Genomic DNA, 13,168 nt, shown 5'->3' with positions numbered 1-13,168 from the left:
CTGTGAAAAAAACCCAACCCTGTATTTCCTTCTTGAAGTTCCAATTTGAATTGCCTGTATTGAAATATGAAATACCATATTGGAAACTCAAGTAGAATAAGGCACAGGCTCAGTCCAGCATCTTTAAAGCCTGCAGGTGCCAGGTTATTGCTTTTAAAAGTAGATGGATTAGAGCTCTCCACCTGTGTGTGTATGGATGCTTAATTGTAAGTATTTTTGTTTTATTATTTTGGATAAGGTACAGCCAAAGTTTATTCCAGTGCAGCTAGGACATCTGCTTGGAAGCATGACACAATGAGTTCAAAATTGGCTTTTGAGGTTGCCAGGTGTATGGTTTAATGAATGTTCCCAATCTCTCTGCAGATGCATTAAGTGTTGCTGCTTTCTGAATGTGAAAATGTGAGCTCAACATTTAAAATCAATAAAACCAGCCACTAGCAAAGTAAATTGGGACAAAAATTTTGTCATCCTGTTCTTCTATATCAATATTCTTTTATTAAATCTGTACAGTAGTGAATAAATACCTCTGTAGCACTCCCTCTCTTAAACTTTACCATTCCTAAGGACTGTCACTGTAATTAAATGAAACTGTGTTATTATTGGATGAATAAATCTTGCAGATTCCTTGAAAGAGACTCCAGAAACAAAGTGATGGGAAATAAAATTAACCAATGTCTCCCAATATTTCTTAATGCATGAGCTTGCATCATTTCCTCCTAAACAAATGTCCTCTGGGAAGGCAAAGGGGGGAGTGACTGGACAAGGGGGAATGATTTTCAACTGATAGAGAGCAGATTAGATTAGATGCTAGGAAGGAATTCTTTATTGTGAGGTTGGGAGGCCCTGGCACAGGTTGTAAAGAGAAAAGCTGTGGCTGCCTCATCCCTGGCAGTGTCCAAGGCCAGGTTGGATGGGGCTTGGAGCAGCCTGGGACAGTGGAAGGTGTCCCTGCCATGGCAGGGGAGTTGGAAAGAGATGAGTTTTAAGGTCCCTTCCAACCCAAACCGTTCTGTGATTCTAGGTTGACTGATGCTGGATTAGCATCTGGACACCATAAATCCTTTGCTGAAAGTATTCCACGCACTTTGGTGAGCAGAAGGACTCAGACAAGAAACAGGGCTGTAGGAAGGCACCAGCTTCTCTGTTCTAAAGCACTTGGCTAAAAAGGTGACAGGAGGGAGCTCTGTGCACAACCCCAACAGATCTAGGATTGATAAAGACCTTGCTCTCGGTCCCTGGACGTGTCTGCAGGTCTGCTCCACCACCCACCAGAGATCTGAGTGTGGGCAGTGCTCAGTGCACACAGGTGACCCTCGTGCCAGCCCCGAGGCACAGGGCTAAAACACCCACACCTCTGCGCTGCTGTGCTGATTCCTCTGAGCAGGGCACATCTTTTGTGTGCATCTTTTCCTCCTGCTTGCTGAGCAAGGGCAGCTGTGTGGATGAGGTGCTGGCTGATAACCCATCATCTCCAGGCACGGGGGGTGTGCTGGGGAAGGAATATTAATTTGACACAGACGGAAAGACGCTTGTAAGCCTGCTAACATGCTTGATGCCTCCAATTAAGCTTGAAGTATCTTTGCTGGTCAGGCCTAGCATGGAAGCATTCAAGGGCAATTAGGAAGCCACCTGCCCATCACACAGCTGTGACAGGGCTGCTGCACAAGGAGATAGGCTTTTGTAAATGGGATTTGCAGTAACTGTAAAGCAACCTGTAAACATCACACTCTTTGTAGCCTCCTTCCTACTAGCCTGGAAAGAAAATAGACTGATGTAAAAGCCTGTGCTCATGTAAGTCACAGGGATGGAGGTAAAAACAAGGTCTTGGTACGAGGAGGTCTCTGCTACCCTGTGCCTTTGGCATATTAACAGAAATCTCTTCAGAGGAGCAGAGCAGGAAGTATCTGTTTGCAGTGGAGGGATTAGACACAGCAATCTCAGTTGCTGACTTGATTATGCCTGTTTCCATCTGCATGCAGAGCAGGAACCAGGCTCTGCTGGTGGAGGCAGCTCTGTCCTTGATGGCACTCCGGGCTGCACGAGGCACTTTGCATGCACAGGAAACCCCACAGCCTCTTCCCATTTGTTTCCCTGCAGCACTTAGGAAAAGAAATGGGGTTTGCAAGCTGTCCACCTGGACAGATGCCAGCCTGGATGCATTATGTAGGTGTTTCAGCATGCAGCCTCTTCTATAGTCTGAGGTGGAAGCAGCAAAATTCAAAGCTAATTGCAAGGTGGTAACGACTGGTCAGAGTTTATTTCAATATGCACCAATTAGACTGCCATGAAATAAAATGGGATCTTGGGTGAGGCACGTGGACTAACGAGAGCAGTCTTTGCCATGGCTGTAAACGTTGAGCACTGAAATACCTGGTCAGATTGTCCCTTGCTAATAAAGCAAGAACAAGATCAATAACTACACAGCTGAGTCCTGTAGCACCACTTATTTCCTTCTGATATGAGTGAGATGTATTTAATCCAGGAAAGGGCACTCCCTCTGGCACAGGTTTGCTTCTGTTCTTGCAATACCACTGACAGATCTCTCTGTCATATCCCTGGGGAGAAAATGTGGTTATTGAGTAACAGTTCCAGCTATGGAAAAGCTGCTGTAGTTTCTGAAAACTGCAATAAAATGGATGTAAATATTTCCTATTAAAGTCAGCCAAAAGCTTAAAGTAAATTGAAATTCCAGTTATTCAATTTGAAACTCCAAATTTAATTAATGGGAAGAGCATGAGGTAATATTAAATTAGATTTGTCTGACTGGCAAATTAATGTTCACATAATAAAAAAAATTGAGCTGATTATTGTTTAAGTGGGTAGCTGGCATCCAGTCTGATTTTCCTCCTTTGGAAGATGTGTGGTGTGTCCCTACCAAAAATGACTCTGTGGAAACCATGGCTCAATTTCTGCCCTTGCTGACCAGCCTGGGAAATGGGGAATTAATGCAAACTCTCACCTGCTGTGCTGCATCTTCTCAGGTGGAAAAAGACACATTTCTATATTTCAGAACTGTCCAAGGGTGTTCTTTAACCAGGGCTGTGGTTTTCCTCTGTGGTTCCCAGGTCACCCTGAATTTGGCCCTACAGGCATTACAAGCAGGTTGCACTTCCCAAAGATGTGCCCTGCCTAATATATGGACTATCTAAAAAAGTTCATGCTGAGAATGTTTTGTATCCAGAATTATTTTAATGTGTTGCTATTTGAATTTATTTTTAATGTTGTAAACGTTAAAGTAATTAAAAAAAAGAACTTTAGACTTGGCAAAAATCATAATTTTGTAAATCCATTTAAACTGAAGCTATCCAGCATTGGCTGGATTCTGCTGTATCAGTTGGATTCTACTCTATCGGTGACTAATGATAGTGTTCCATAATTAATTTTGAGGACCTTGACCTTTGTAAATTCTGTTCTGTAAAGCAATATGCCTAATTATGTACTGCACAGTTAAACAAACTAATTATATCGACTAATGAACAAGAAAAAATCTGCATGACCCTATTTTCAGGACTCATGTTCTCTGATATAATCACTTCAAGGATTACATTTCTGCTTTGTTCTAATGTGGTTCATTCTTTCCTGGATGATGGAGTGGAAAATATGTGGCATGACTTTTAAATGCCATTTTGATGGAGTTCTGAAAAATGAACTTTTGTGAAAATACTGCATGCCAAAGAAATGCTTAAAAATATTACTGATGTTTATCTACTGATTATTGGTGTTGGGCATCAGGAAGAATTGTCGGACATCAGGAAGAATTTTTTCACTGAAAAGGTGATTAAGCTTTGGAATGGGTTGCCCAGGGAGGTGGTGGGTTCACCATCCTTGGAAGTGTTCAAGAAAAAGCTGGAGGTGGCACTCAGTGCTCTGGTCTAGTTCATAAGGTGATGACTGGTCAGAGGTTGGACTCCATGGTCTTGGGGGTCTTTTCCAACCTTACTGATTGTGTGATTCTGTGGTTCTATATGGCAGTGCTCTCAAACAGAACCACAGAAAATTGACACCATCACAGCATTTGGTATTTCTGCCTGCAGATTCCACCTGTGCAGGAGAAGCTGGCCAATTGAATTAGCAATGCAGATTTATAATGGCTTTTATATATCTAAATGCAATAAAAATAAATTCTAATTAAAAGAAACACTCTGGGGTCCTGTGTAATTAGCATCCTCAGTAGCTGTTTTGCTGTGTATTTGCAGACCTCTTAATCATTTTCATCAGGCCTGGTCTGCTCACAACACCAAATCAGTTGTGGCTGAGGAGGGTGGTGTTATTTTCTGCGCAGGTCTGGCTGCCCAGGGCAGAGTTGGGTGCCCATGAAAGGAGATGCCAGCCCTGGATTTTGTGTCACTTTGGTGGTTGACACTGTCCAAGCCAAAAGAACCTTCCTCAAACTGGGAGTTGCTATTTTTTAAAAACAGCTCCATCCTCTCCCTCAGCAAGGGCGCTGTGTGTGGACAGAACCCAGCAGCATTCCATGAGGGACTAGTTTTGGTTCATTCTGAAGCAAACTCTTGGTGCTAGTTTTGCCACCCAAGAGATTTTCAGTGCAAAAGGAAGGGGTTCTCTGACTGAAAGAGTGTTTCTGGGGTCTCGTTACTCAAATGTGGCAGCCAGAACTCAGGGACACCCTGAGCAAGATTTTCATCCAGATTGTTGTGTTGAAGAGCCACCAGTGAACCAACTGACTGTGGATTTCCTTAAACAATGAGCTGAGGAGAAATGAGTCTCAAATCTTTCTTTGTTTATCTGAACTGTTTTCCAGGATTTGGCCTTGCTCTCAACCTTCAGCCATCAGTGATTATCATAGGGAAATACTTCTTGAAGAGAAGACCCATTGCCAATGGCCTTGCTATGGCAGGGAGCCCTGTGATGCTTTGCACCCTGGCACCTCTCAACCAATTCCTTTTTGACAATTTTGGCTGGAGGGGCAGCTTTTTAATTCTTGGGGCAATTTTGTTAAACTGCTGTGTGGCAGGAGCTCTCTTCAGGCCCATCGGGGCAGGCACTGCACTGGTCAAAACCCAGGTGACTGAGGAAGGGAAGGATGCTCTGAAAGAAAAGATCACTGAAGATGGCCCCATGGAGAACAAAACAGAAGAGGAAGGAGAAAAGGACTGCTTTGAAAAAGTCAATCAGTACCTTGACTTTTCCCTCTTTAAACACAGAGGGTTCTTGATTTACCTGATCGGAAACGTGCTCATGTTCCTGGGATTCTTTGCCCCCATCGTTTTCCTGGCACCCTATGCAAAGCACACTGGCATAGATGAATATTCAGCTGCTTTCCTGCTTTCCATCCTGGCCATTGTGGACATGGTTGCTCGCCCCACCACCGGTATCGTTGCCAACAGCAAGTGGGTGAGGCCGAGGATCCAGTACTTCTTCAGCTTCGCCATCGCTTTCAACGGCGCCTGCCACCTCCTGTGCCCGCTGGCCTCCAGCTACACGGGGCTCATCGTGTACTCCAGCTTCTTTGGGCTGGCCTTTGGCATGGTGTGTGCCATGCTCTTCGAGACGCTGATGGACCTGGTGGGAGCTGCCCGGTTCACGAGCGCCGTCGGCCTCGTCACCATCGCCGAGTGCTGCACCATACTGCTGGGACCCCCCATTGGAGGTGAGTGTGTTCTCCTCCCCTGCTGCCCCTGGGTTGCCACTTGGATTTAGACTTTTGCAAGCATAGCTTGTGGGAAATTATTCTGCATGTGTTTTCTCTGCCTCACAATCACCATTTTTCCACTAGTAACTGGACAGGAAAGGGTGTCCTTGATGTCTCCTCCAGCATTTCCTCTTTCCTCTTTTCTGTTGAAGTGAGTCTTGGAGAGTCATCTTTTAATCCTGGATCCCTCCAAATACTTGAAATGATCTTGCAGAGTGGGACTTCCTGCAGTACCAACAACCTTGCACTTCAGACAGCTTCTCCTGGACATTCCTCCTTTTGCAAAAGGCTGGAGTCCACCACAATTTAAGTAAAACACAACAGTTCTGTGAAAGCCTCTTGTTGACTCAAACCTTGCTGTTTGTCTCTAAGGCTCTGAGTACACCACTTAGGAATTTCAGTCATGTTAGTGCAGCTGAAAGATTTAAGTCTGTTCTAAAAATAATTTTTAAGAATATTTATTTTGGATGGCATGGTTTGAAATATCAAAAGACAGAGCCCACCAAGGTCCATGTGGACAATACTGAGTCTCCAGGAGGACTTTCAGTCATCTAAAGATAAGTAAGAGCAGTGATCTCCAGTGATTTAACAGCCTTAATATTCCCTCTATAGCATGTGCTCCTTTTGCAGTTTGAACCCTTTTCCTGGATTCAAAATTCAGATCTGGCTAATGCTTCATATGACACATCCTGCAGAGCTGTTTAATTCTTCATATTACTGGGTAGCTCATACAGTGTGACAGAGGCAGCTGTATCCTCTTGCTGTCTTAGAGATTCATTATTTAATTAATGACAAACAAAGGAAAATACAATTTTAAAATGGCTATTTTCTGAATTATATAATTTTCTGTGTGGGAGATTAAGTTAATGACCAGAGTCTGCTAATGAGGCTAAAACAGTTCTGTGTAATAATCGGTAATATTAGTTTTGTAGGGTTTTCCCCACCATTTTAATAAGCAGCAAATTTATTGGTTCTTTGGCATTTTAATAACCTACTGCAGGGTTCTGCTTTAATGAACTAAGTAAATTGTTCTCAGTGTGTTTTATGACTTTATCTTATTCTCAAAGGAAAAGAGGCAAGACTATCCTACTGTTGAATTTTCCAATACTCTACTCATTAAAACTCTCATTGAAACCTATTTAGGAGACCTCTAGGTCATCCTGATGAGCAGAAAAGGAAAAATTGTTACAATTAGCATTTGGTTGATGTTTCACCAGTAGCATGAAAAACACACTGCATTGAAAATGGTGTACCAAGCCAGCTAGGGATGATTCAGGAAAAGCCACTGACCAAAACCAGTTAAAAATTATTATTATTGTGATCAGGAAATCTATTTGGTGAACATAAAAACCCTTGTTAGTGTAATGCAGTGGGATAATTAATCATCAGCTTTTCAACATTAAGGGTCAATCGAGATGTAATTAAAGGTCCCTCTTTTTGAGGAGGAGAACATATTCCAAAACGTCAGAGAGCTAATGGATGATGGGCCAGTTTCAGGGAAGATTGTCTGTATTGTGAAGGCCAGGTTAGGAGTGGGTCTTACTTTAATTAGGATTTGGGATGTTAAGAACGGTCGGTGTTGCCCAGTAAATGGGAATTAATGCTCAGGATCATAATCCCAATGAGATTTGCATTACATTTTGACATAATGGAGAACAGTGACATTTCAATTAAGCCCTCTCCCTTCAATTACTCTGTAACTCCGTAGCAGAGGCATTAACCTTTGAGAGGAACCTGTCACATTTGTCTTGGCATTGAAATTATCTGACACTGACAGCATCATCTTTGCTTTCCCTGGAACTAATGTTTTCCAGTTTCACGCTGTGCCCTTTCCTCTTTGGATCATGAGTGTAACTGCAGCAAGGGCAGCTGTGACCAAAAGCTGAGCCCCCTCTAATGCTGCTGGGTGACCCGTGGTGGAATAAATCACAGGGTCTTTGCCAAGAGCCTGAGATGAGACCCAGTGGCCAGGTGCCTTCTCATGAAAGTCTTCCCAAAAGCTGCTGCTTTTTGGCTGCCAAGCCAAATGGACATCCTTGTAATTGATCCTTGGAGATAGTAGGAAGGCTACCTGCAGGCTCTGTGATCAGAGGAGCATGGAAAAAAATAGGTGTGCTGGAAAGATCCAGACTTTGCAGTGTAGGTTCTGTCCCCTTCTACTGAACTGTGCAAATTATCAGAGCATTACCTGTACCAAAGTCAACTACCCACAGGCTGCATAGTGCAGCACATGTTCAGTGTTTGCAGGCTCAGAGTGTTTGTGGAAGAGATCAGAAGTTCAGAGAATATTTTATCCTAAAGCCACAAGAGTGTTCCTTGATATACAGGATCTGAAAACACAATACCCTTGCCTTCATCTATACCCTTGCTTTTTTTTTTTTAATATATATTTTTCAGGCATACAAGAGTGTTCCTTGATATACAGGATCTGAAAACACAATACCCTTGCCTTCATCTCTAAATTTCCTTTTTTTTTTTTAATATATATTTTTCAGTAATTCTTATTGATACCTTTGGGGACTATAAATATATGTTCATTAAATGTGGAAGTGTGATGGTCCTGGCAGGAACCTTTCTGTTCATCATGAATTATTATAATTATCGTATGCTTGCCAAGGAGGAGAAGGAAAGAAAGGCAAGAGAAGAGGATCCTAAATCTGTAAGGACAGAAAATGAAGACAAAAAAATCTGGAACAAAGACTCCATACAGGATGGGCCTGAGATGGAACCTTTGAGAGAGAAGGGAGAAGGATTAAAGAAGGAATTGAATGGCACAAATGAAGTTTAAACCTGTTCTCATGGGCTGAATGGGAAATGACTTCTGGGTTGCTCAAATGAGCACCAGCTCTGAAATCACACTAGGTTTTAAAATTTTACTCTATTCTCTGCCATGTGCATCCTCTTCTTTGTTGTAGGAGAAAACTAGAACAGAAACAAGTCCCGATTCTCATAAACTGCTGGGACACTGCATTATCCACTGCAAGATTTTCCTTTAGATATTCCCCATTTCCCAGAGAAAAGGGAAATGTGATACTTTGCAGGGGGCCAGGATGAGGCTGGCATCAGACAGGAGTCCTTCCTCAGATGCTTTGTCTGTGCAGGGCAGAAATTTAGTCTTAAGCTTAACCCTTGACCTACATTCCAACAGTGCAAATTTAATCTTTCCCTAGGAGGTTACCAAGTGGTTATTATCCAATTTCTGAGTGCCTTACCATTTCCAGTGAGCTTTTTCTTTGCAACACCCTGGTGAGACAGCAAGTGTTGCCACTATTAATTAATTGTACAAATGAACAACTGAAGCACAGAGGAGCTTTGGGCATCATTGCATCAGTGAATAAAGCTTAGTTGTGCCAGAGCTGAAGTGGAATCCACTGCCCTGAGTTGCCTAAAAGCCCTGCTGAGCCCAGATATCCCCTTGCTAGAAAAAGGGAATACAATGTATAGCAGTGCATTAAACCTGTACAGTGCCTTCTGCTCCCTGTGTGCCTCACACTACTCACACTAATCACAATTAGTGATTTTGAGCGCTGTCTCAGAGCTGGGACCTTGTGCCAGGCTGTTTTTTTAACCTGCTTCAGTTGCATCCATCCTGGAGGGAATCCAAAGCCAGCTGCCTCCCCCTTGTTTGGGTTGGGGTGGGCATCCCCTGCTGCTGGCACTGCAATGCCTGCTGGCCTCATGCCACCCTGCTGCACAAAGTCAGGTTTGCCAGGTCAGTGGTGCAGAGGTGGAGCTCAGACCACATAGCAGGCTCTCATCCTGTGGTGATAATTTTGATCTGGGAAGAATTGTACTCTAAAGTATTTATACCAAGCAGCTGTTGCCCAAGAGCTGTGGATGCTGAGCATGGCACCACGCATTTGAATCATCAGGCTTCTGTGGAATTTCATGGATTTGATTAGATAAAAACAAGGACTTTTCAGACAGATCACCCAAATCCAAAGCTAAGACTTGTCCAAACATTAGTTCTCATGTTTCTTTGCTTCATTGGTACTCATATGTGGTCAGATCATATTTTTTTCATGGTTTTGTCTTCAAAGAACTGTATTTTCTTGTCACTTGTGTACACAATATGAAGAAAGGCTTGTAAAAATACTTTCATAAATACACTGTACTCTTAAAATTAGATCATTCTGGTCTTCTTGTACAAAACCTTTTCTGTGAATTCTTTTGGTTTTTTTTTTTTAAGAATAGTGGTCTTTGACTTCAGTAGGACTTAAATTTTAGCTTTATATTGTAACTTTTATTTTCTCTGAAAAAACAAAATCTACACAAAATAATTAGCCTTCAGTGCTTGTTTTTAATACCCTTTATTTCTGCCAAATATATCTGTGATATTTCATTTTAAAAGGCATTAATAGAAGGTCATGAATATTTTCCAATATGCCTTCTGTCATATACTTAATAAAATTATTTTAAAAAATCAAATTAGTTTGCATTTTCCTGTGTGTGTAATGCAGCTTCTTGATTCAGTAAGGAGTTTGTCCTCTGAGGGTTTCTAGTCCTGGCTCCACGCACATGGTCACACAGCTCTTGGTCACAACCTCATCTTCTTGTTGATTTGGCTTCCTTTGAAATCCTTGGTGGTCTGGGCCAGGCTGACTCACATTTCCAGTTGTGTGGGCCCAGGAGTGTGAAAGCTGTGCAGAATGACCTGGCAAGGACCTGACAAGGTGATTTTCAAACCTTCCCACCAGGTTGTACCAATTAATCCTCAGTGCAATGACCCAGATCCCCAGCTGTCCTTATGGCAGGAGCTGATACTCAGGCTCCTCATCTCTCAGAAACCCCAAGGAAGCTTTTTAGGTCATAAAACTTTGTTAATACAGATAAGATTTTTAATAAAAAAGGTGTTCTGTTCAGCTATCTGTGAAAATCCTCTGGAAAAGATGCCTTTGTTAAACTGCCCCTGAGGGCAAAAAATGTTTCATTGGATAAGTAGGTCTTTAAGGCTTCAGAATTCTTCTAACACAAAGCAGGTATTTCATTTAACCTACTCACTCTCCTGTCAAAGAAACTTACACTGCCTTTAAGCTTATGGCACTATTTCTGTCAGGTACGAAGCCAGACTATTTTAGGGTAATTTTGTGGTTATGGCTGGTGTTCGGTGGTGGGTGGCCTGGCTCTTCCCTGCTAGCTGCTCCTGCTGCCACCCTGCACTCAAACCCCTGATCATGACATCCCACTAATCACTGCAGCAAAGCAATGCCAAATAATTCTGTACTTATAAGCCCTAGAAATGCTTCCTTGACTCAAATCCTATGAATCCTATGAACACCTTGCAGACTCAAGCTGTAATCCTTTCTTGGAAAGCTCTCAAACTTTCCTAAGAACGTTTTCAGTTATTAAAAATAACTAGTGCAATATGAAATAACCATTACAAAAAGCTCTTGTGACGCAGCAGAAGCTGCCTGTGCATCTAATTTAGTGATTTGTGTGGCAAATTGAACACAAAATTCATATTTACTTAGGTTTGGAAAGCACCTGTGTAAGCAAGTCAAGAGGTGTGAGAGCTGTGCCATAAATATGCGTGCTGGGCACATGGGGGATATTCGGGATATCAGATGTGCAGGGATGATTGCAAACACTTTCTTTGGAGTGCAGTTATGATATGAGACTTTTCATATTTCATTAGCTTGTGACCTTATTAGAAGTAATTGCCATTGTTTCCCGGGCTGCTCAGACCTCATCAAGAGCCTGATTTGGATGCTGGACCATCATTCCCAACAGCCACAAAAGAAGCCAGGAGAGAGTGGTGTTTGATGGGGAGGTGTGACAAGTGCCACAGATTGGATTTAGATTTATCCCATGTACTCGTTTTTTGTTTACAGTTCCTCTCACTTCCACCCTCTCTATATTTAGCTTTCCAAATTCAAAGGCATGGAGGTGGAATTCAAATATTTCACTACTTTGGTGAAAAAATTGTACACATTTCTCCCTCCCTTTTTTAAAAGAATGTTAGAGCAGTGACTCTGCCACATGATGGAGTGTCATGCTACTAGATGGGGACATTTTCTGTCATCACACCTTGGGCCAGGTGCTGCTTTGCCCCACATGTAAAAATCATTTAAATGGAATGAATGAACCATGTCTAGAAAGTGCAAAACACACAAGGAAACTTGAGAAGTCTGGAACCACAAAAGACTAGAGGCAATTTGGTAGTAACTTAAAAATTAGTAAGCAAGCAAACAAACAAATGAAGTGCCAACCTCTGTGTTTGAAATATACAATCATTTTAGACAACACAGGAGATTATTCAGAAGGACAGTTCCCATGGCAGCTGACACCAAATTTATTTGGTTGTGTTCAGAAAACACCTCATAGACAATACAGGTACATTCAGATTACATCTGAAATGAATTTAAAAGATGACTTTTGTGCCCTCTGCAGTGACAGTGACATTGTCTATAAAATAGTGTTATTTGGACTTATCAGAACTGTGTGAGGGCGTTTTCATGAGTGACATTCATAACTGTCAGCAAAGATTCCCACCATGGCAGCGTGGCTCAGGAACACAGATTTGATTTGCTGAACTCTCTGACACTCACTAAAGTATTGCTGTGCTTTAGCTTGGATTTGGAGAGGCTCATTTACATCCTGACACCAAAAAAATGAACATCCATGGGTAAATGGGGTGTTCGTGTCACTGTGGTCAAGACCCTGCTATCAGTAGTAACAGCACCACAAAATTCCCTTTTATACACTGTACAACCCTTTGTCCTGCAGAGTCAGCATCTACTTCTGATAAAATATCTGACAGTCTAATGGTGTAAACACCTCAGTTGGTCCTGCCCACCCTCACACCATCACCATGTCTGAATGGTCCAGCCCATAAATTTGTCATTTTTCACATCAGACTAAATCAATGGAAAGAGAGACACAGAGAAACACACGCTTCCCACAGGCTCTCCAGAGGTTTTGGACTTCTGCCTGCTGAGTGCAAAGGTATCCCAACAAAATGTGTCACCTGAAGAAACTCCCACCTCCTGTGGGAACACCGCTGTTTGGAACAGGCACCAAACAAGAATGTGCTTCTGTGCTTCCCTGGTCAAATCCATTGGCTGCCAAGAAGGGGAAGATAATCCACCAAAGATGGCAGCTTCAGGGTGTAATTCTGACACATCAGATTCCTTATGAATACTGGATCCTGTGCAAAGCAGAGTCTTTCAGATGAATGGGCATGATTAAAATGGAATAGGGACAAGCTCTTGCCTCCTGCTGCAGAGCCTGGCATTCCCTTCCTGGACAGATGACATTCTTAAGTAGTTTTAACCAGTATGTAATCAGTCCTGACCATTAGTTATGCCTGTGATCACAAAGCACAACTCCAGAGAGAGATCCTTAGGATATCCAGGAGGTTCCATGCATTATTAAGTGAAAAAACCACAGACTCTACCTATCACCCATTAATACTATGTATAAGAAGTGCTTGTTGAGCAAACTTGCCAACTCTAATTATTCTCCCAGCAGACCGTGGAGGGGGTTTTTTTGGCACTTTTACAAGTCTAATGGAAA

The 13,168-nt window shown here is 42.4% G+C and overlaps 1 protein-coding gene across 1 annotated transcript in view; it reads left to right on the top strand.

Moving 5' to 3' along the window:
* Nucleotides 1-8,441, top strand: part of LOC121351595 (monocarboxylate transporter 2-like) — a 33,464-nt gene extending 25,023 nt beyond the window's left edge. The window contains exons 4-5 of the mRNA XM_041463879.1: nt 4,763-5,611; nt 8,149-8,441. Coding sequence (XP_041319813.1) covers nt 4,763-5,611; nt 8,149-8,441 — 1,142 coding nt within the window. The remainder of the gene's footprint in view (nt 1-4,762; nt 5,612-8,148) is intronic.
* The last annotated feature ends 4,727 nt before the right edge of the window (nt 8,442-13,168 follow it).

This window comes from Pyrgilauda ruficollis, unplaced genomic scaffold (genome assembly GCF_017590135.1).
Source record: "Pyrgilauda ruficollis isolate IOZ18807 unplaced genomic scaffold, ASM1759013v1 scaffold10, whole genome shotgun sequence".
Classification (NCBI taxonomy): domain Eukaryota; kingdom Metazoa; phylum Chordata; class Aves; order Passeriformes; family Passeridae; genus Pyrgilauda; species Pyrgilauda ruficollis.
Note: the sequence above shows the minus strand (reverse complement) of the source record. Positions and strands in the feature narration are given on the sequence as shown.